At 40.6% G+C, this 25,288-nt stretch overlaps 1 protein-coding gene across 4 annotated transcripts in view; it reads right to left on the bottom strand.

The window, feature by feature from the left end:
• The window catches only part of SMYD3 (SET and MYND domain containing 3), a gene marked incomplete at its 5' end in the record, with an annotated part of 376,460 nt that extends 352,255 nt beyond the window's left edge, over positions 1-24,205 (bottom strand). For all 4 annotated transcript variants that reach the window (XR_014166902.1, XR_014166903.1, XM_081905838.1 and 1 more), the window contains one exon: positions 23,961-24,205. Coding sequence is in view for 2 of the 4 variants with exons in the window: in XM_081905838.1 (XP_081761964.1) it covers positions 23,961-24,205 (245 nt within the window). The remainder of the gene's footprint in view (positions 1-23,960) is intronic.
• Positions 24,206-25,288: the final 1,083 nt, after the last annotated feature.

Raw genomic sequence — 25,288 nt, 5'->3', positions numbered from 1 at the left:
CAATATGCATTCAAGCTTTAATGAAGGGTTGTTTGCTTGTATTTTTAATGAGCAAGCTAAACAAATCCTTAAGATAGCAATTTAACATGTTCATCTCTATCTGCACTCTAGTGACATCCCATGGTAAAAATTATAAATTGATCATATACTTGCAGAATGGTGTTTTTTCACACTATCAAACATGTAAAAAAAAAAACAAACCCAAATCAACCCATCTAGCAGAACAAAAGTAAACATATGGAACCACAGTTAGAACCCTGTTGATGTTTTAACTACAGACCAACCGCACCTTTAGAATGAATAACTCAGGGAATTACTTGCCCTCACATGCCGCTTTTACTTAGCCAAGTAAGCATTGTCAACAAACAGCCTTTGTCTTCCTCCCATATGTGCTTCTTCACCATGTATTTTTAAAAATAATAATAATAAATGGCTTAAAACATAATAGTCTTTAACAATCGTAAATACTTTGTGTTGAAAAGTGTTTTTTCCACATATTTCTAATACTTTTTAACCCTCTCTATATCAGCTTTTTCCCTCTTTGACTGAAGAAAAGCCTCCCTTTCACTCTCTGCACTGGATATCTGCTGTCCAGGTGCTGTCCAAACATCCTCACTTGCTGCTCTGGGAAGGTGATTGGCTCACTTACCCAAGCATTCTACTTTCTTATGAACCATTCCTCAGGGCACCTAACATACCAACTTGTATTGCCTCCTCTTTTAGTTCGGCAATTTTCAATCCAACCCATTGTTTTTAACAGCTCTAAGAGACAGAAATTCAGCAGCTGAAATCTCCAGTACAGTCATACCTCAGGTTATGTTTGCTTCATGTTACGTTCTTTCAGGTTACGTTCCACAGCGACCCGAAAGCACCGGAAAGGGTTACTTCCAGATTTCGCCGCTCGCGCATGCGCATAAGCGCAAAATGACGTCACACGCATGCGCAGAAGTGGCGAACGGGCCTCCGGAATGGATCCCATTCGCAACCAGAGGTACCACTTTATCTCATTTTGCATTTTTGCCTGTTTTACAGCTGTTAAAAGTAAAAATTTCCACCTGCAAAAAGCCCGACTTCTAGAGAGACTCATCTGCAAGGCTGGGAAGGTAGGCTTCTATGTAAACAGTAGCTGACTCAAAATATTACTGCCAGCTTGTCATACATATTTTTGGAAAGCTGGTTTATCTATGCTGCTCCAATTAAAACAGAATCAAAACACATTGTCTTCCGTCTTTTCTCTATAGTTGGGGATATGCCTGTCAATTGACAGCTTAGTTTGCTATAATTTTGCCTGTTGTTGATTTGTTCTATTGATTGCAAGGTTGTGATGTTGTCAAGACACTTGGAATTTTGTAGAAGAAATAAAGATTGCTGAATAACCACACACAGAGAAGGCTTCCCACCACTGCTCTCGATTCAGAACAAAGGCTCATTTTTGCAACATCTAAAGATTATACAAAACAAATAGAATCTTAAATTAGAATCTTAATTAAATCTGCAATACTTAAATATACTTGTTTGGATATATAGAGCCCTTATTAAAATCAATGCAACTTATCTAAGAGTAAACAACTTCAGGATCTGGACATTTATGTGAAATATAAAGATGTTTCAGTTTTACTAAATTTCTAATGTGTAAGAGCTTTTCTCTTCAGAATCTACTCTGGTTCCTCTTCTCATATTTTTCTTTCTTGTGCCATCCTGATATACTAAGGCTGAAAAGAATATTTTGCAACCATTAATCAACATTTCTGTTAAAGAAATAGATATTTATAATTTCTATTTTACAGATGAGATTTCCATATATGACCATATTTACAAACTTGAAGGAAATTGATCAATAAATAACAGTGACTCAAAGCAATTCAGATATGGCCTAAATCCAACACAGGTAACTCTTTAAGTCCACTGGAGGTCAATAGGCTTAACCATGCCTAACTGTTTTGAATTTAGGCCTATATTTATTGATCAATTTGGATTCTAATGACTGAGAAGGATGACATTTCCTTGGTTTTATTGATTATCCCAGAATGTGAACAATATGGAATACCTTCATAATGGAATAGAGATGGGATGGTGGACATTTTTCGGTCCAAATGCCACATTCCCCCATGAGCAACCTTCATGGGTTGCATGCTAGGAATGGGCAGCACCAGAAGCAAAAAATGGGCATATCCAGTAATGGATGTGACATTCCAGGCCTGCAAAAGTCAGGGGTATCTATACATAACATGCTCAACTCCATCCTGGCCCGCATGAAGCAGTCACAGTTAAGCACTCAAGGAGGTGGTGGAGCAAGCCTAGCTAGCATGGGATGAGGTTGAGGCCTAGAGAGACACCTAAAGCCTACGTAGGCTGGAGGGACACATTCTGCCCTGTGCCTGAGATTTCTCATTCCTGGGATGGAAAACCATTACTAGTATTTCAATTTACAGCAGAAAACCAAGGATGGAAAAGAAGCAACTTCCGTAAGCCACTCAGCATGTCTATGGCCCAGTAAAGATCTAAAGGCAAGTCTCTCAGAACAAATGTCATTACTCTGTCAGCTGGACTGCCTAATGAAGTAAATGGAGCAACTCAGTTGGACGAGTTGTGCATGCATGTCTACCCCGGAGAGGTCAAACTTATTCCTACTAAATATGCAAACCATCCTGTACCACAATGCAAACCTCCTGCTCTGGCACCATATATTGCACTGTATTCAACATACAGTAAACAAAAGGGTGCGACAATTTCAAGCCAAATGACATTGGGAAAGTTCTACTGAATAGCTAATAATCATCATTGACTGCAAAACCAATTTGCAGCATTTCTTCCAGCTTCTAAGCTTTGCTTCTCAGCCTCTCCTGCGCTGATGTCTCTGTCTCTCTATATATACATCCTAAGAAGCGGAGTTACAGTGTCACTGTTATCTGTCACAAGAGGAGAGACTGTCAATAACTCTCCTGCTCAGTTGGTCCAATCACATCACATCAGTGAGCACATTTCCATTTCAAAAATTGCTGTTGGTGTTGAAGTTACTTCAAAAGAGACACAGGCACTGCAGCACACTATGAATTGGTATGAAAATGCCAACCTGACACGGTGTGTTTCTGGATGTTTGAGACAGATTTTTCCAGATACATTTAGTTAAAATTGTATTTTAGGTTTGAAAAATAACTACATGTTCATCACTGAGCCAAATTGCCTTTTGCCTTGAGCCCAAAAAGACATGGGCCTTTAATCATCCTCCAGCAGTTTATAGAGTGGGTTTTCAGTGAAATAAAATTATTTGGTTTAGCTTGACAGCCATGGAATTACGCTCTGCACAATAGAGAGAAAATATATTTTATTTTCTATTAGCTATGGCAAGCTTTCACTCACTGGTCAAGGATGAAGAACCAACCAGAGGTTTTCACTAACCCATACCAACAATCCATTTTGCAAGAAAATGGTCTGAATCAAGAGCCATGCTGTGGTCTGTGGAGTTAATGAAATACCAACATAGTATCACTTTTGGAAGCATTTAATTTCGAGAACAAACAACAGATGAGCACAACTGGGTAAGAAAAAAGGAAATGGAAAAGATTCTCGGCCACTGAGCTATTACTGCTGTTGTTAAGGGAAAAGGATAGACACTGTCAAGGATGACAGTGTGTGTGTACATGTATTTATAGGACACTGTACTCTCATATGTACCGTACCATAAGAGCTGGGAAATCTGTGGCCCTCCAGATGTTGTTGGCCTCCACTGGTCATGGATGATGGGAGTTGTAGTCCAACAACATCCAGATGGCATCAGGTTTCCTACCACTGCAGTACATAAATTGAAGTGAATGGAATGGAATGGAGTAGAATAGAATAGAACAGAATAGAATACTTGCAATGTTTCCGAATACCAGTTGCTGGAAACCAAGGGAGGGGAGAGTGCTCTTGTGCTCATATTCTGCTTCCTGATTTCCCATGGTCATCTGGTTGGCCACAAGTTTGCTGTTTCAGACATAATGGTAACCGAGCTGTTCAGTACAGTAGTTTGTTTCCCTGCTGGAGGAAGGGAGGAGGCAAAGCGGGCTATTTTAAAAAAAAATGGATATATAGCTTAGTTTTATGCCTGACCATGTGCAGCAAACAAGAAAGACAGGGACCTATAATTTAAATTTCAAGAAAGGTAGAAACAACAGATGGAGAGAAGAATGATAGAGGCAACGGCAACAAGAAAAGCATATGTATAAATTTCTTTGTAGGTACAGAAAGGAGAATTGTTTTGATAAGAGGAAAGCCTGTGGAAGAACAAAGAACAAAAAAAGCATTTCTGTGAAAGACTTGTTTTAGAAATTCATATAGTGACCTTACTTCCAAAGAGCAGAAATGCACACACCTTATATATTTAGCTATTTAATTCAATATCTTATGGACAGATGTACAAAACAGATTTTAATAATATTTGGCACAAAAAATCTTTGTGTTAGCATACCACCAAAAAAAATCAAACTAAGACCAATGGCTTCACTAATGTATATAAATGACTGTCTGAAGGTTGCACAGATGCTCCACTGTACATCTGCAATGACTTTGTGGTCATTCTGAATAGTTCCCTTTCACAATCTGTTACAGTGCGCTTGTTTCTGGTTCCCTGGCTTATGAAATAATCTTCATAACCAAATGACTTGCTGATAATTGCTTTGCTATCAGCTTGCTCTAAATAAAATGGATGATACTGCTTTGCCTTAAGAATTAGACCAGTCAGAGAACTGACAGTAGCATTTATGAAGATTATATACAAAGCAGATTAATGTATTTCTGAACTCTAATATAGATTCTGGCCTCCAGCAGCAGCACATATATTTTCCCCTTCAACCTCGGTCAACCCCACTGCCTCAGACCACTAAATCATGGAGCAATAAATGGTACCCAAATCAAATATTAGTCGTACACTCCTTGGGAGCAGCGAGATCCACTAAATGTCAGAAACATTAATCTTAGATTTAAACCAAGGATTTCCTCAGCTTGTGTATTCATGTAACTATAAATAGGAATCATTCATGAAAAAATATTTCAAAAAGCTTTTAATTCATTTATATTTAGATAAGCTTCCCAGTCGATTACAGAATCAGTCGCTACCCTAACTACTACACAGGCATGCCATCGCCTGTTGTTGTTGTTTAGCCGTTTAGTCGTGTCCGACTCTTCGTGACCCCATGGACCAGAGAACGCCAGGCACCTCTGTCCTCCACTGCCTCCCGCAGTTTGGTCAAACTCATGCTGGTAACCTCGAAAACACTATCCAACCATCTTGTCCTCTGCCGTCCCCTTCTCCTTGTGCCCTCCATCTTTCCCAACATCAGGGTCTTCTCCAGGGAGTCTTCTCTTCTCATGAGGTGGCCAAAGTACTGGAGCCTCAGCTTCACAATCTGTCCTTCCAGTGAGCACTCAGGGTTGATTTCCTTCAGTATGGAGAGGCTTGATCTTCTTGCAGTCCATGGGACTCTCAAGAGTCTCCTCCAGCACCATAATTCAAAAGCATCAATTCTTCGGCGATCAGCCTTCTTTATGGTCCAGCTCTCACTTCCATACATCACTACTGGGAAAACCATAGCTTTAACTATACGAACCTTTGTTGGCAAGGTGATGTCTCTACTTCTCAAGATGCTGTCTAGGCCTGTCATTGCCCTTCTCCCAAGAAGCAGGCATCTTTTAATTTCGTGGCTGCTGTCACCATCTGCAGTGATCATTGAGCCCAAGAAAGTAAAATCTCTCACTACCTCCATTTCTTCCCCTTCTATTTGCCAGGAGGTGATGCCATCGCCTACCTGGTAACAATTAATAATATTAAAGAAACAGAATTTGAGGGAATAGGGAGGGACCATGATATTTTGTTGCCTGAGGCAAAGACAAGATGGCACCACTTCCCCTTTCCATATACAGAAAATAGCAGCTTAATCTCTTTTCAACACGGGCAATGAAGCAACATCTAGTGCAGCAAGTTAGCTAAGGTGGTGCAGGACAGGCCATGTAGCACATACAGGTAAATCCTCCACCACCTTAAGAATGCAAGAGCCCTGAAGGATCAGACAAAGGTCCCATCTAGTCCAGCATCCCATCCTCAAAATGGCCTACCAGACGCCTGCTCAAAGAAATGCTGCAATGAAGCAGCAGCACCAGTTTGCAACATGTAAGTAGAGCAGTCCATGCACATTGGTAATGCCCACTACATAGTATGGCCTAGACTGGCCACCTGCATGCTTGGTTAATCAGGACCTTTTACAATAGCACTGCTTCTGATGCATTGGGAGAAGGCAAGTGGGAATGACAGTCAACCCAGGACAGCAGCAACAAGCATTCTTAGGAAGATGCAAATAGCCTGGAGAAATAGGCAGGGGGTCGCCACTCCGCAGCAACTTAGTCATGAGAAGCAAACCAGGAGACCAGGAGCCTGGGTTTGGACGTAACGCTACACCAAAAAGTGACTTAGCTCCCGGCAATATAGCAGAAATGCAGGAGCAGCAAAGTGCCCACAGTTCCAGTGGAATGCACCAGAATGCAGCACTATCACCTTTAAATTGTTGTTAACTAAAGAAGAGGAGGAGGAGGAGTTTGGATTTGATATCCCACTTTATCACTACCCGAAGGAGTCTCAAAGCAGCTAACATTCTCCTTTCCCTTCCTCCCCCACAACAAACACTCTGTGAGGTGAGTGGGGCTGAGAGACTTCAGAGAAGTGTGACTAGCCCAAGGTCACCCAGCAGCTGCATGTGGAGGAACGGAGACACGAACCCGGTTCACCAGATTACGAGTCTACCGCTCTTAACCACTACACCACACCGGCTCTCGAAAGCAGGAATGAGGAACACGTAGCCATTCAGATGCTGTTGGGTGACATTCCCCATAGTCTCCTGACCATGGGGCATGCTGGCTGGGTCCAATGGAAGTTCCATAACACAGGGAAAGGCCATAGCTCAGTAGTAGGTTTTAAGGTGTTTTTGAATGTTTTGTGTAGTTTTTCAATTTCATTGTTCTGTATGGGACAATGACAATAAAGATATTGTATATTGTATCGTATATCGTATAACGTATATCGTAGTGCATCTGTTTTGCATGCAGAAGCTCCTAGGTTTGATTTCTGGTTTCTCCAGGTAGGGCTCAGAAAGACTCCTGCCTGAAACCCTGCAGAGCTGCTGTAAATCAGCACAGACGATACTGAGCTATATGGACCAATGGTTTGACTCAGTATCAGACAGCTCCCTGTGTCCACAACATCTGGAGGGCCGTAAGATCACCATCCCTGGTTTAAAGTGGCATGTGATCAAGGTCTTTGTCTGCAACTGGCATATACAAAGTAGCTGCTCAAAGAAAGAACCTATCACTGTGCAACACTCTCTTTTAATGAGAGATTTAGTTCCCTTTTATGATGATGGGTTTGGCACATGTGCAGCAACCTAACAAGATTGGATAGTGTTGAAATACAGTCGTACCTTGGTTCACAAACGCCTTGCAACACAAACATTTTGGGTCCAGAATGCCGCAAACCTGGAAGTGAGTGTTCCGGTTTGCAAATGTTCTTTGGAACCCGAATGTCTGAGGCGGCTGACGCGGCTTTCAATTTAGTGCAGGAAGCTGCTGCAGCCAATTGGAAGCCGCACCTTGGTTTTGAACATTTTCAGAAGTTGAATGGACTTCCAAAATGGATTCCATTTGAGAACCAAGGTATGACTGTACCGCTTCAGAAAACAATTTTTTTCTGATTTAAAAGGGAACAAATATCACTAAAAATAGTCTGCATGAGCAACATTTTACAAACCAATGCATTGCTTTGCAAAACAAATTCCACAGTTGTTATTTTGAAGAATTTATTATGAACTTAATATCACCTTGAAAATTAAAGACTTGGACAGATTCAACAAGCACTAGAAAAGTGCATAGAAACCGCTGTCAAATGAATCATGTCATCAGCAATCAATAAGTGAAAGGTGCTAGTTCAACAGAGCATAACAGAAACCTAAGTCATATGTTTGACAACTGGCCAGTTAGATAATACAGCTCCAGGATGACCTCTGTGGAAATTTAATTATCTTTGTCTCTGCAAATTCTGTTACAACAGATTCCTGAATCAACACCCCCAATCACAAATATACATTCTGAATTTTTAAAGTGACCCTTTATTCTGTTATTCAAATAGTCGTTTGCTTGCTTGCTTGCTTGCTTGCTTGCTTGCTTGCTTGCTTGCTTGCTTGCTTGCTTGCTTGACATCAATCTGCAGTGCATGAAGCTTTTATCTTAAAGTGTATTTGCCTTTAAAATATAGCAATGGGTGCCCTTTTAAGAGCCAATTATAATTTCTGATTTGCCTTTACTGCTAAGAATGATGGACATGTTTTAGTTATTATATTTCTAACTGGTCCTCCTTTAGAAAACTCAGAGCAACAACTGAACACAGATGCACACAGAGTGCTCAAGCTGCTGCAGAACTACATCCTCATTTTTTATCAGACATATATGCTTCTTAGAAACAAACAAGTTCTGTGAAGTTTCCGACAGAAGTGGCTATGTACATTGCTAAATGATTGGGGGCTTGTGTCACCACATCTTGTTTTTCCCCTGAGCTGCTTTTCCATTAAAAAAGAGACAATGGTGTGTATATGTGAGAGAGAGCACACAAAGCACAAAAAATGGGAGTGGGTAAACTCATTAACAGTGCTTCGGGCAGGGAAGAGAGTGAGCAACCCACCTGGAAGGGGATGAAGAAGCAAAGAGGAAGGGGATATCAGAATTCATATGTAGATAGTTCATGTGTTATCTGAATGCAAATGTGGGGCGAACATGCATGAAAATAAAACATTCCTGGTCCTGTTTGCAAGTATGTCTGCATATGGTTTGATGGTCTCCCTTCTAGACACTCAGCTTCTACAACCGCGATGTCTCCCAGGTTATTCAAACCTCCCGTTATTTATTTCATTCCTTTACTGGCCAAATTTTAGATTTATCTTACACTGAACACGAAGTTGCATATTTTTTAAAACTGAAAATTCTGTATATTGAATATTATTATCTAGCATATTATTACAATATAACTCCATGTTATACACGTCTCAGGCTTTTTGATAAGATTAATAAATTCTGTACATGTTCACTTTGAGAAGAAATGTTATGGCTGTGTAGACAGCAAGCTATGTTGCACGTTAGCCCTAGACATTGTAAACTACATGTTTAATGGAGAAATATATTTTAAATGTCAGCTGAAGACAAATAAAAATTATGATCTATGGCTATGGCCACTTCCAAATTCCACTCAACATTAGAACGGAAGAGCAAATGAAGTGAGTTACATCACCCACTATAATGTTAACCAAGAATCTTTGTATTACTCTTGGCGAACAGTTTATAGAAGTCAAGCCATTCAGCTGTAAGATCCAAAGGCCATGATGATGTGAATCAGTATCTACACTTGATCACTTCTTTTTAATGGGGAAAGAGGCAAATGTCAGCTAGGCCTTTAAAGCCCTAAATGGCTTCGGTCCAGTATATCTGAAGGAGCATCTCCACCCCCATCATTCTACCCGGACACTGAGGTCCAGCGCCGACGGCCTTCTGGCAGTTCCCTCACTGCAAGAAGCCAAATTACAGGGAACCAGGCACGGGGCCTTATCGGTAGTGGCACTCGCCCTGTGGAACGCCCTCCCACCAGATGTCAAAGACAACATCTACCTGCAACAACAGCAGCAAGGATACTTGTCGCCAAGCACTGGAAAACCCAAGATTTGCCCACGCTGGAAGAATGGCAGATGCAACTGATAGATTACATGGAGTTAGCAGAAATGACTGGCAGAATCCGAGACCTGGGAGAAGAGGCTGTGGAGGAGGACTGGAAGAAATTTAAGGACTATTTACAAAAACATTGTAAATTGTATGAATGTTAAGAGAGATGTAAGATTATTAACAATAGGGCACCAACAAGCTAGTTAAAAGGAAGATGAAGATAAATGTAAATATGAGAAAATATAAATTTTGGATAAATTTTATGTTAAAATTAAGATTTTAAGGTTTGGGTTAAATTATCCAAAATTAGGGATACAATATTGGAAAATTATAAGATAAGAATTGAAATAAGGTGATAAATTGCTGGGTGAAGTTTGAAAATTTGGAACGCAGGAACGAGAGATGTGAGGAAGTCCAAAGAAGTAAAGAAAGTATGATTATTGTTAAAGTATATGTTATTTTGTTTGTTTTTTCTTTATTGTATTAAGAAAATCTTGAATAAATATTTATTTTAAAAAAAACAAAAAACAAAGACAACATCTACCAAGCTTTTAGAAGACATCTGAAGGCAGCCCTGTTTAGGGAAGCTTTTAATGTTTGATGTATTACTGTATTTTAATATTTGGTTGGAAGCCGCCCAGCGTGACTGGGGAAGCCCAGCCAGATGGTCGGGGTATAAATAATAAATAATAATAATAATAATAATAATAATAATAATAATAATAATAATTAGCCTCTTCACCAGTGGTCCAGCTCCGCTTTATATACTATTATACAGGCATCCCCTCCACTTATGCATGTTCAAGTCATGCACAACAGCACATATGCACTGCGTGCCAGAAACCTGGAAGTGGGGGGGAGATACCTGGAGAACCTCAACAAAGCCCTACTGCACCTCCAGCCCGAGGAAGACATCTCCTTTGGACTCCAGGGAAGGTCTCCTTGCAAACTGGAGGAGCAGCAGGGTGCTCTCCATTTACACGCATTTCACTTCTGTGCGCAGGGAGCCAGAAAGTAACCACTGCCTAAATGGGGAGTTGCCCATAGTGTGGCTCCTAAAAGCAGCACTATCAGACCACACCCCACCTGCTATAGTGAAGGAGAAAAGGTACCAGGAGTTTATCAATTAATGAAGGTAGGAGGAGAATGCTTGGATTTATTCTAGAAAGAGGTTAATATATTCCTATGTGTATAGGACCATATAGGGTTCAAGATAATAATCAACACCTTAATAATTAAGCCCAGAAACAATTTGGTAGCCAGTGCCACTTTACAGGAATTTCTAGAGAGTATTTTTAATATAAATTAATATAATTTTTTATATAAATTTCCATCATTTAAAGCACCAAACAAACAAAATTGAAAGCATCCACTGCTAACTCAGGTAATGGAATTTTCCTGAGCAATTTCCAATGCTTACCAAATGCTAGCTTAAATAACATCACAAGTGTAGGCAGCACAAAGCTAATAAACCACAATTTATTTACATCTAGCATGTTTGTAAGATAACAGTTCAAAGTTCTATATGTGACTGAACTGTCAGTCAGACAATTATGCAAAACAGCCTTTTCTTTACAACAAAGTGAATACAAATTAATGTTTTCCCCATAATGTTTATGTCACATTTTATGTGAATGCTTGCCCAAAAGACTGAGATCAGAAGTAATCAGTGTACAGGGTTTTGTAGTCAAAGCTCATCAAATTGCAAATTGATTTCCAACACCCGTTTTCAACCTTACATTATATTGGCCTAGTAACACAAAATAATGGTGTATTTTCAGTGACAATTTTTCAGCTACAGAACAACTACTTTTCAACAGGCCCACAGTAATAGACATAGATACACATAGATAAATATTTGTAAATACTTTTATCAAATGAAATATAAAATCCCGTGTTTATAACAACATACCGGAGAAACCTGACTCTTTGAAGATGATTTTCAGGAAGCAACTACTTTTTTGAGAGTTGAACTATAAATGCCAATGGTAGCTAAAGCCTAGTACATGCATGCTAAGCAAGTTGCAAAGCTCCATATTTTTGATACCTACATCATTACTCTGACACCAGACGTTATGATTTTCACATAAATTGCTGCAATATGATTTGAGGCAAACCAAGTAATGGGCAAAACATTTTCTTCTAAATCCATTTGATTATTTTTCCTTATCAACCTTCCTTCCCAAAAACTTAGCATCACATGTAAATGGGGTGACATTGACTAACATTCACTGCTTTCCCCAAATCCATTGCTGGTTGCTGCAATGAAAAGCTGAAGTGGAAAGAGGATGGAAAGCATAAAGAGTTAGGGAATTGTTTTATTCAGTCTTGTATCTATGTGCTAATTAAAATATCATTTTAAAAAATGTCTTCTTTCATTGCATTGTTATGGTGGCGGTGCTTTAAGACCTCTTTTCTGGTTGCTGAAACAAAAGGGTTGGACAACCAGAAGTGGACTAGAAGAGATTCAATATATGCTTATACTGAAAGTGCATAGCTAGGAATGTTTCTAAGTGTGTGAAGAGACACAAGATTGCAGATTCAGTGGTAAGGAAATGGTACTAAGTGCATGCTCAGAGGTACTTTTCATCCCATGTTCCAGGTCTCAACCCTGGTATTAGGCTGAGCTCCGGTTGACACAATTATTTAGGATGAGACAGGGGTGGGGTGAGGGAATAAGCAAAAGCAGCTTGCCTATAACAAGAATGGAAAGAGAGTTATGGAAAGAAAAATGGCGCTTTTTGTGAAGAGTTGCCAGAGGAAAATGAGGAGTGGATGGGGGAGTGGTGAAATGTTTGTTAAAATTTAAGTCTAGTTTATTCATGTGCCACTTTCCCACAGTGAACTGTGACCAAAAGACACTGACATCATCAATGAATTATCAAAATACTGTACAAAACATCTGAAAAACAGTTTGCTTCAAAGCATATGAATCTAATATATAATCAATAGCAATAGCAATTCAGGAAACAAATGATAAGTTGAATATTACTTAATATATCACAGACACAGAGCAAAACATAAATGTTAATGGGTAAAAAAAATTAAAGGTATCCCACACTACTTGTTCCGGTCTTACTGAAGCCCAATGAGCTACGGCATGATTGAAATGCAGTACAGAAGAGATGGGTTTTTCTCACCAGGCTAGATGGTTCACAGCGTGCTCTCTCATCTCTCCTCCTAATAATTTCTGAAGTGAGAGGTTGTGGGACTTTCATCTGTGCAGAAAATATGCCATTACTGTGCAAGTCCAGCTTCTTAATTCTAAGTGGCTGGAGAAAGGGGAGGCTGCAGTTGCTCAGTGGTTAGGGGGAAAGCACTCTGAATATCCCCATAGGCACACTCTGTATTATTAACAGGGGGGGTATAGGGTTGTATATTTAAAAGCTCCCTGATGAAAACAACTCGCTACATAGATGGACACAAAAATAACATTATTAGTGAGAGACCAAGCTGAATCTTTTCCTCTGAAATACATTAGGTTCATTTTCTCTTTGTTGGGGTAAGGTTATATTTCCGTAGAGGAGTATTCAAATGTGCAGCTCCTTGCTTGTTAAATGTAGTGTACAATATAGGGGAAATGCTGTACCATTGACCCCCAAGACTCAAGCATAAAAGTTCAGATAAAACAAACCAGGAGAAGTTGCACCTGCTGAAATCTTTCCAGAGTTCCAGAGGCCTATATAGCATAGCAGTTTGCTATTGCCTTTATTCTTTTGTTACATGCTAAACATGTGTCTTCTGACCACCCATCATAAGATCACTGAAGACAGACTCCAACTAAACTGATACCAGGAGTCCGCCCTGGCTCTACAGTGACTATCATAAGCCTCGGCTCCTAGTCTGATGTGGCTCCAGTCAAGGCAAGTTTCCATATCAATTACCATAAAAGAAGGTGCAAGAAAATAATTCATACCCCCACTGAAAAGAGAGGGGGAGGAATTTAGTCTAGCATATTACTGAACATATTAAATCAAACTGTCTTAGAAGCAAATATTCTGAGAAATGATATCATGCATTAATTACAATTTGTGGCTACAATAAATTGATATCCATTTATCGAAGTGCGAATGCAACGGACAACTGGCAGGCTATTTCATGCCTCAAAGAATTTATAGCAAAAGGGACACAGGGACATACTCAGCACAAGCGATTCTGTATTATTATTTTTTAAGTTTTTGCACATTTGGAACAGAAAATAGACCAGTGCTTAAAATGCCTGAAAAAATCCCAATTTAAAAAAACGATACTAAATTGTAATTTACTTATGACTATGGAAAATGCTTACTATTGCAATTAAGAATGAATGTCTACCGCTCTCTAATGAAAACATACTACCAGTTATTTTTACAATTAAAAACTAAATGCATACATGCATGGCTGAATATTAAATAAACCTACTATCAGCACCCATATTTACATGAGCAATAAAGAGTGTGTACAGGCAGATATGATAATTATTAATTTATATGTGAAGGAAGGCAAAAAATAAAAAATGAGAAGTGAAATAATTAATTAGCCTGCAGGAGAGTTGTTCCACATGGGCAAGCCTTGAAGCCCTTAATCTAACAAAAATAACTTACTAAGGGAATAAGGACACTAGAGAAGAACCTGGATATGTCTGTTGAAATATTGTTGAGCTAGCAAACTTTGTTGAGAAGCACAGATCAATTGCATATGATAGTTGCACCCAATACAGTTTTATGTACACTCCGCCCCTGCAAATAATAGTGTCCCCAAGTTCATCTCCTTACTAGTCCTCAGAGGAATGGATGGCAACCATCCACTGATGTAGGAGATAATGAGAGCGTGCGGTCTGGAACATCACGATGGTGTTGATTAGAATGTCCTTGGGTGATCCTAGTGGGTGGAATAAGAAGCATGTTTGAACCTCTTTCAACTCCCTTCCAGGTGACAGCCTCCTTAACTTTCTCCACACACTATCAGAGCACTGAAGAACTAAGTCAGCACGTACTTGCACAGTCCTGTTTTCTGGGTTCTGTTTCTCAGATGCACTAGATCAAGCTTGAGGAACTTGTGGCCCTCCAAATGTTGTGGAACAGCAACTGCTATCAACCCTGGCTGGGCTGCTTACAGGGGCAACAATATTTGGTGGCCACAAGCCTGTATACTCTCTCTCTCTCTGAGTGTGTGTGTGTGTGTGTGTGTGTGTGGAGCATGCTTCCCACCAGCTCAAGCTACATCCATTGACTATGTGCCCCCCCCCCCACATCTGCTAACACATATGGCCCTTGCAGGCAAAAATATGACAAAACATTGGGAAGCAAATTTTATATAGATCTGCAAAAACATTACATTAACAGGGACACTTACTAACTCCTGTGACGCTATAATTAATCTGAAGTGACAGCATTTCAACCTCTCCCAAAAGGTTCACGTGCATTTTTTTTTATAATTAATAATGATTTCAGCATTAAGTTAGCTCCAGATTCACCCCACGTTTAGATAGAAGAAATAATTGCTTATACAATTAGAAAACCTCAAAACTGAGTACAAGTTGACCAGCATTTACCAGATGAAAATATATCAGGTAGACCATTTTATCTTCCCACTTCTTTTTATCTTCCCACATCTAGTAACAGAGGTTTGTAGCATTCCCTAGTAGCTGCCCACTGCTGAACAGCTCTTACCATTAAGGATAATATTGTAAATGAAATCTACCTTCCTGTAATTTAACATCATTGTTTATTACCTATACTATGGAACAGTATATAGTGAATAACTATTCTCTCCCATATTTCTGAAATCATCATAAAATATTTGAGAATTAATATTTAAAGATTTCCCATTTTAAAATTATTTCCTTACATTCCAAGTTGATATTTTAACAGCCAAAAGCTGTATACGTTACAATATTGCCTTGCTAGCACATTGTACCATTAAAAAATATTGCTCAAAAGAAATTACCAGTGAACTTATTAGTGTATCCAAAGCAAGGAGACTTCTGTGCAGTTCTTAAAACATCAGCAATCTTCGACATGTTTCATTAAAAATTTAATTTAAGCAGCATTGGCTTATCAAGACATAAAACAAGGGATTATCCACAGCAAATACTTAGGGTAATTCAATCAAAATGACTGCCAAGGAAATAAAACCTTTCATGGGAGCTCGCATGCCATCTACTTGCAATATCCAAACTGTTTGAATGGACAGCTATTAGCCAAAAAGCTACATCATCAAACATTTGACAATCTGCCAGGCACCATTCCTTTACTGTAAGCTTAATTTGTCCTTCAGGAGTGAGCCAGTCTGGCTCTGACCTTCTCCTGTATTATCTGTGTTGTCTCCCTCCCAAGTGCTTACCTGGCAATTCCAGGTGGAATACTAAGGGGATCAGGCAAAACACCAGCACTAAGCTTGACTGAGGCCTTGATTTCTACCATAAAAATTATCTTCGACAAACAATTGAACTGACTGTCTTTTTGTCGCAGACAAAACGCTAGTTCTGGTTCTTTGGATATTCTCCCATTTTAGCAGCAATACCTGTTGCAGCTGGGAAATAGGTATTTAATTTAAAGAAACAGCCAGTCTGCTTTCAGGACCACTGTTTCGCCCAACATGTGGAATTGTGTAAATGCACATTGAAATATAGCAGGGGTAGCCAACATGGTGACCTTCAGATGTTTTGGACTACAGTTCCTGACCACTAGCTGATGGGAGTTGTAGTCCAACAACATCTGGAGGGCACCTCATTGGCCACCCCAACTTAGGGTTTATAAAATACTGTCTTTTCAAACATTTTTCTTAGACCTGCAATAATACTGTGTCTGATTAATTTTCCATTAAACTGTGCCGCTCTACAGATCAAACATTTCAGATCAAAATAATTGACCATTTGTTTATTTAGGTACAGAAGAACTGATAGCCTGCCTTTCTAACACACGTGTATTACTCCAATTAAAATCAACAGATAAAAATATCAACAATACAAATACAAAAACAACATATATCCATAACATATTAAAAGCAGATCAGCAAACAAACTTGACAAGGTCAAGCACATCAGATAAAACATCGTTTCCCATTAAAACCAGATCAGCATGACAAATGAAAAGCTGGCTGGAAAAGATAAAAATAAAAATTCTAAAGCTGGCGAAAGGCTGAATGAACCTCATGGGGCAAGGTTTTCCAGAACAGCTGCTGCAGTGAATGAGGTGGTGCTGTTTCTTCTCCAAATCAACCTTACTTTCACCTTAGGTAGGTAGGAGACAAGAAACTGGATGTCAGGAAGAAGAGCACTAACCTCAGCATGCCGCCTTTCTATAAACACAGGGTTTGTCTTTTGAAAAATGAGTTCTTTGTTGTAGAGAGATGCATTAATTCATATGATCACCCTCCAGTATTTCAGATCTACATGCAACATCCATGGATACAGTGCAAGGGCGGGCAGGAACCTCAAGCTCAGGAGCTGAATGCCTCCCTTCAGAGCACTCTATCTGGCCCCTGGCACTCTTCCCCAAGCCACACACTTTCACATTCCTGGGGTGTTTTTGCCCTGCTAGAACGTGTCCTTGAACTTTGACAACTCCTCTTGTTCTCCAGGATGGAGGATAGAGAACTGAGAGAGTACTGAACAAAAGTAAAAATTACATTTGTTGCCCCACCCATTATTGCCTCTGTCTCTGCCCCTGGAATCACCCAGGAGGAGATGAAGCTCTCAGGCTGAAAAAAGTTTCCCACCTCTGATGTGGTGGATGTAGCTCAGGTACAGAAGCTCCTTCCCAAAGTCTAACTAGTGCTTTCCCAGCTTTGGGGAGGAGGTAAAAGGGCTCTAGGACCCTGCCAGAGCTTTGTGCTTCCTTTCCAAAGCTATGAGCCTCGCTTAACCAGCTTTGCGAAGGCAGCACAGGGCTGGAGAGGTGTCAGATTTTGGCTTTGCCCCCCCCCCCAGACCACGACAAGGTATTGTGCAGCTCATGGGTTCCATGTCAATGTCCTCTTGTGGCCAGTTGGTATGAAAAGTTGGAGTGCCCTGTCTTAACAGATAAGACTCAAAGCCACTTCTGAAAACACCTCCAGGCAGATCGCCAGGGAACAGAAGATTTCCCTCATGAAAGGTATCATCCAAATATTGTAGTAAAATAAATTCCCTATTTCCATCAAGCTAACAAAGACTCTTAAGGGCAAACCAAGCTGGATGTAATGAATCCCCAACTGCCCCTTCTTCCTTTGCAAAGTGCCTTGAGGAGAGAGCGATTTGTATCAGAGAAAGAATAGGAGGGATTTCCCTCAAAACATTCCTCTGGTATCCACTCACATTTCCTCTGTACAGTTTCATGCCTGTGTTTGTAAGGTATGCTTGAGTGCAGAATGCTAACATGGGTCAAAGAAGCTGGAGAGAAGATGTTTCAGTGAAAGAGAGACTGGCAAGGTTTTTATCCAGGAGTACATGGGGTGAGCTCCCGTTGCTCGGTCCCTGCTCCTGCCAACCTAGAAGTTCGAAAGCACGTCAAAGTGCAAGTAGATAAATAGGTACCGCTCCAGCGGGAAGGTAAACGGCATTTCCGTGTGCTGCTCTGGTTTGCCAGAAGCGGCTTAGTCATGCTGGCCACATGACCCAGAAGCTGTACGCCAGCTTCCTCGGCCAATAAAGCGAGATGAGCGCCGCAACCCCAGAGTCGGTCACAACTGGACCTAAGGGTCAGGGGTCCCTTTACCTTTTTACATTGCAAGGGAGAATGGGCCACCAGGGTTTTATGAAGTATGCCCCAGCTTGAACTTGATGCAAGTCTTGTGGAGGGAATACCAGTTACAGACCAATGTGTACTGTACACAGATGACCTAGACTGCAGAACCATGCAAAGGATGAGGCTTTAGCCACTGCAAAAGGGATCCACTTACCCAAGGCAAGCCAACTGTCAGCCACTCCCACTTCCAATCAAGTGGACAGCTCCATAACAAGCCTAGGTCAGAAAGGTCTGAGTACTGCAAGGAGACACAAGACTGATTCTGAAAACAATTATTCAAAAGTCCCACCAAATTTATTGGAACTTCCTAGCAAAGGAGTTGCATCCAGTGATTCCCCTCACCTGCATTAGAGTAACAGCCACCTCTGCTTATAGCAGGAAATGGGAGCAAACCACATCTTATGCAATACCATCATATCCCCTGTTGACTTTCAATCATGAACCGATTTCCCATATCCTTATAACTTCTCTTAAAGGACTGTTAAAAGCTTAGCCTACTTATGGTAGAAGATTTTACACTCTATATAAACTGAAGTATAGCTCTGCCAGAACTGATTATACATATAGTAGAGATTAAGGAGTAAAGAGAAACCACTACTTGTTGACTTTAATGGAAAAAAATATTCCATCATGCTATGCGTAGGGAGGAAATTACACTTTACTATAACTGGCTGTATTGATCCAAGGCTCACAACATATAAAAGAACCAATCTTGGAAGCTAGAGATAGCCTTGTTCTGTAATATAGAATGAAGCTATTACAGCGAGCTTTCGGCTATCTATCAGTCTGAGATATAACACGCTCTGGCTGTTTATGTGCATTTATAACTACAAAAGTGACTCAAACCTATCCTTATTAGCTATGGAATCTAAACTACAACAAGCTGTCATACTTGGGTCTATAAGCAAATCCTCTTCATTCAGGCATATCCCGAATCACAAATTGTAATATACACCAATTTTCAGAAAACTGTTGCGAAGAATATTTATACTCCAGGCAGATTATAAATCAAAACAAAGCATAAAGATATCCTACCCAAGATGTAAAGAGACTCTGAATAATGTAGGACTTTGAAAGCAAGGACATGATACAACTGGGTGTGTGATACAAACAAGAACAAAATTAATTGACAGCAGGAGAGGCATGGGTCAGAACGATAAGAGGAAGAGAGATTATAAATAGGAACACATGTTTTGAAAAGGCCATTGTTAGCATTGAAATTGCTAAAGGACCGTTACTGAAACAGGAGGTGTTTAAGCCATGGAAAATATATTTAAGGATAAAAATAAAAACATCAAAACTATAATGAAAAGTCTCCCCAACTGTGAAGATAAATGAAAATTCACAACAGAAGCAAATATGAAATCAGGTAATGTTAGACTCCGGACATTACAAAAACTCTGCTCCTTACCATTACAACGTACCACAAAACTAAAAGATATGTGCTTAAGCTCCCATCTAAACAAATAGTGCTTTAATTGATCCACCAATTACTCCTTATAGCCCAACTCAGAATGTTTGTTATATAAATTTATTGCATTTGATTCCTTGATTTACCTTACATTGCATGTGTCCAGGAAATCTATACCTAATATCATCTGCACCTGAAAACTACCCTTTCTTCCTAGCACAATCCTTGGTCTCTTCTATAATCAGACTAGATTAAGTTAGCACACAAAGAGCTTCATGTCTTACTTTCCCTATGCTTCTAGATACAGGTGGTAGCCATGTTGGCCTGACACAGTCGAAATAAATAAATAAAATAAATATTAGTCCAGTAGCACCTTAGAGGTCAACTAAATTTGTTCTGGGTATACCCAGAACAAACGCAGTTGGTCTCTAAGGTGCTACTGGACAATTTATTTATTTCCCTATGCTTTTCAGCCATGTCTGTAAAAGAACATTCATATCTAACTCACTGGGAAAGTTGACTGCATTGAGAGTTCATACAGCTCTGGGGAATGAGGTGGAGGGGAGATGCAAAAGTGGATGGAATTTTGACTTCCAGTCTGCTCCAAAATCTGAAACAATTCTCAGAAACGTTCCAAACATTAGCCAGGATGCTACTTCATGTGAACCTACATTGGAATTGTTAACATTTTTATTTAAATAGTACAAATTCAAATCATACCACAAGTGATTTTGAAAATCCCCTGAAAAGATCTGAAGATGGAAACAAATGTGGAACTCCCATAATTATTTTGTCCTTTGAGAAAACTTCCTTAAAGCTGAGACAGGTTTTCCATGCAAGATGTGTAACATAATATGTTAAACATTAGAGATAAATATTCAAAATAAGTAGAATATATTTTTCTAGGCTACAAAAACTAATATCATTTTATATATGTACAGTTACAATAATGTACGGTAATATAATACAAAACTTCCAGGGATCTTACATAAAATACTCCCCCTTTTACCTTCAGAACAATAAATGGAAACTAATTTGCAACTGCATATTACATCAGCTATTATCCATATTTTAATATCTATTTTTCCCTTGCAGCACTTATTTTCATTATGAATTTGAAAAAATAAAAATTTACCCTTAAAGAAAAATAAATGAAGCACTGAGTGTGTGCTAATTTGCTAAGTTACTGCCATTTCCTCTTGTCCCCCACTCCCTTATGTGTTGAGGATTTTCCTTTGGCACATATTAATATTTATCGAGTATAGAGATTCCACTTTTTTATTTTACATGAGAAAATGGCAAGCTCAGTTTATGTCTTTTAGGCTGTGAAACTCAGCTTTATTCTGAAAACATTTCCTATGCAAATAGCAACATTGTTACATTGTCTTACATATCAGTTGTTAGATTTTAAACTTTTTTTTAAGAAAGCCTATCACCACTCAATAGTTAAGAGTAGCTCTAGAAACAAACAGTTTACCCTTTTGTGATACTGAATCATACAATATTTGAAAGGAAATCATTTCACCACAATCACTAGGTGGCTATGAGAAAATGGTTAAGTATGAGTGCCCATCCCTTTCAATGTGGTGACAGAGAGCTTTATGCCCAATCTTAATCTTCCCCTGACCTTGCAGACCAACTGATCATACTGTAGTATGGTCAGAACATAGCATTCATTGTGACTATTCATGCAATTAAAAACTAGAGGCTTGTCTTTTTTATGTATTAACAAATAGATCTTTTGTGTTCATGTACTGCCACCTATTGGAGATTTGTTATAAGAAACAAAAACACAAAGCCACAAAAGTTTATGTCTAATGATGCTATTCCAAGTCTACAAAATCCTAGTGAATAATCTTACAGTATAGCCAAAATAATAAAACTTATGGATACATCAGTCTAACTCAATATCTGGCACCTTCTTAAATTCTATTGGTCCGTCATCTGGAACAACTGTGGTAAAGGTAAATAAATTTGAGTCTGACCTAAAAATTTGAGACCATTTAGCTTATTACAGCAAGAAAGACACAGTAAACAGCAGGAAAATAACAACAGGAAAAGAAGAGAATAATGCAAATGTGGAGAAATGAGGACAGTGGGGAAATCACCAGCGAAACTATCTGAATGGCTGAAATATGAACAGAGATTTGAGTGACCAAAAAAAATGCTTTTCAAATTATGAATAACTTGTGGTTACACATTTGGCTACAAAACAAATAGGAGACACCTGCCAGATGTCATTGGGAAAGACCAGTCAGTGCTAGTCAGTGACAATGCTGAAATAAACTAGCATGGCCCTTTTGGTGGTACTCCAATTGAAATTTTAGCTAATGAACAATCTTGTGGCATTTACCTCCACAACTTGCATATGTGCAGGTGAGCTTTTCCCCTCAGAATCTGCACTGCCCTTTCATTCCACCATTCCCAACAGGTGTGAAAGACATTATTATTTAACATCTATGAAATGCCTAACTTCTTCTAAGCACTGTACAGCTATTAAGGGATTACAGACAGTCCCTTACCTGCAGGCTCGCTATGCAGTATGACTCAAAAGGAATAGAGAGAGAAGTGGAGGGCAACCTTTGGAGAAGCTACAAAATCACTTCTTCAAAAATCATAGGATGAAACACTTGCATGTTTCAAGTCATAGCTTGCGTGTATAAATATGCCATCACAAATCTAACACCACACAAGAGCACTTTCATATCACCTCACACTCTTCATCACTTCCAGCATCCTGCCACAAGCCATCAAGTGCTGAATAATCTTGTAAGGAGAGGCCCATTGTTTCATCATCACATCTTAAAAATAAGGGTGGTTACCCTTTGGCCTTTCATATCCTTGGGATACAGTTCCCATAATCCCTGACCACTGGCTGTTCTGGGGCTGATGAGAGCTGGAGTCCAACTTACAGGGCGCACAGATTGGTCTTAAATTTGTGCATATCTGGCCAAAATGCAAACCCACCCCATGAGGAGGATGACCACTGTCTCAGTGGCTGTGGCACGTTTCCAATACCAGGCGGCCGCCTCAGTCTATGCATGAGACATACTGTTCCTTTTTAACCAGGCCTTTGGTGGATTAGATTGTCATCCTATGTGTCCTTTTAAAATGTGGTTGGTGGTTTTTTGGGGGGAGGGGTTATTGGGTGGTTGTTGTTTTTTAATTTATGTATTTTGCGGTTTTATATTTTGATTTTATTCTATGAACTGCCCTGAGACCTCTGGGTTTAGGACGGTATATAAATTCAAATAGTAGTAGTAGTAGTAGTAGAAGAAGTAATACTGCGCCAGGTTTAAGTCTACCCAGAGACAGCAGCTACTTCACAGTGTTACCAGGACCACTTCTGTTTATGACCTATACTAAGGAACAGTATATAGTAAATAACTATTCTCTCCCATATTTCTGAAATCATCGTAAAATATTTGAGAATTAATACTTAAAGATTTCCCATTTTTAAATTATTTCCTTACATTCCAAGTTGGTGTTTTAACAGCCAAAAGCTGTATACATTGCAATATTGCCTTGCTAGCAGATTGTACCATTAAAAAATATTGCTCAAAAGAAATTACCAGTGAATTTATTAGTTCACTGGTAACTTAGAAGTGTATCCAAAGCAAGAAGACTTCTGTGCAGTTCTTAAAACATCAGCAGTCTTGTACATTTCATTAAAATGCATTTAAGAAGCATTGAAACATTGGCTTTTATATTTTGATTTTATTCTGTGAACTGCCCTGAGACCTCTGGGTATAGGGCGGTATATTAATTCTAATAGTAGTACTGTAATAGTAGTAGTAGTAGTAGTAGTAGTAATAGAGCACCGGGTTTAAGTCCACCCAGAGACAGCAGCTACATTTGCCAGGACCACTTTTCCCGCCCCACCCACTTCCAGCCAATTCGCCTTTGCCTGCTGTATTGAGGGGCAAGAGACTCCACAGCCGCAGCAAGGAAAGGCGGTGCTGGAAGGGAGCTGCGGCGCATGAATACCATGCCTTGCGCTACGCAAATGTTCGCAGCACGGCAGCGCCGCCCAGCCAAAGAAGGCAGAGAGAGCGGGCGGGCGGGCGACCGACCCGGCGAGGGACGCGGAGCTCGGGAAGCCCAGCCAATACCTGCGCAGGCAGCGCTCGCACACGCCTCCCAGGCGCTTCTTGCTGACGGTGTAAGCGAAGGGCTCCGCGCGGTACAGCAGCTCTCCCGGCTTCACCGCCTTCGAGGAGCGCAGGCCGTTGCCTTTGCCCGGGCTGGCAAACTTCTCCATCGCCGCTTGCACAGAGCGAAGAGAGGCGCCCGGGCCCACAGGGCCCTTCCCGCCTCTGGCCCCACGTGACGCCGCTCGTGTCGCCGCCGGAACCATCTTTGGTACGGGCAAGAGGCGCTCGGCTTCAAGGCGCCCCCACCCCGCGGCGTCAAGCTCAGCAAGATGGGAAGCGCATGTGCACCCCTCCCCCCCAAAAACAGGGTTTAGACACTCGGGGATGTGGGCTTTAAATAAGAAAAAGGGCAATTAGAATTATATCTTGCACCGTCTGTAGGAGGCTAGGCTCTTCCAGAATCACACTGGGAAATAATTTCCCAATTTAGGGCTGCAACCCGAAACGTGGAGATAAACCTCAGCAAATCAATGGAGATTACTTCTGAGTAAACATATTCGGCATCGGGTTGCAAAATCAGATTTAAGCTGCCCACTGCCTTAAGATATTGCCCACAGTTACTATGTCAATCCCCATTTACAGATCTGTGTCACAGCACAACCATAACCAACATCATCTCATAAGTAAGACATACTGAATTAATGTGGGGCTAGGACTGGAGCCTTAGGGACACAGGTGGCGCTGTGGGTTAAAGCCTCAGCGCCTAGGACTTGCTGATCGAAAGGTCGGCGGTTCGAATCCCTGCTGCGGGGTGCGCTCCCGCTGCTCGGTCCCAGCGCCTGCCAACCTAGCAGTTCGAAAGCACCTCCGGGTGCAAGTAGATAAATAGGGACCGCTTACCAGCGGGAAGGTAAACGGCGTTTCCGTGTGCAGCTCTAGCTCGCCAGAGCAGCGATGTCACGCTGGCCACGTGACCCGGAAGTGTCTCCGGACAGCGCTGGCCCCTGGCCTCTTAAGTGAGATGGGCGCACAACCCCAGAGTCTGGCAAGACTGGCCCGTACGGGCAGGGGTACCTTTACCTTTACCTGACTGGAGCCTTAATCTCAGGGTTGGCCCACTCGTGAGGCAAGGTGAATTCCTGCCTCGGTTGACGGGAGGCAGCACATCCAGCCTCCAAGAAATGCATCACCCACTTTTTCCACCTCAGCTGCTGCCATGTGCTTCTTGGAGGCCAGATCTGCCACTTCCTTGGCAGCCCTGCCCAGTGCCACGTCTACAGTGGCCTATTCAGGAATAAGAGGAGCTGCTGGTCTCCCACCCTTCTTCCTGCTGTAGATCTTCATTC

This window comes from Podarcis melisellensis (assembly GCF_964234715.1).
Source record: "Podarcis melisellensis genome assembly, chromosome: 3".
In the NCBI taxonomy this organism is placed as follows: domain Eukaryota; kingdom Metazoa; phylum Chordata; class Lepidosauria; order Squamata; family Lacertidae; genus Podarcis; species Podarcis melisellensis.
The sequence above is the reverse complement of the archived record's forward strand: the minus strand, read 5'-3'. Positions and strand labels throughout refer to the sequence as shown.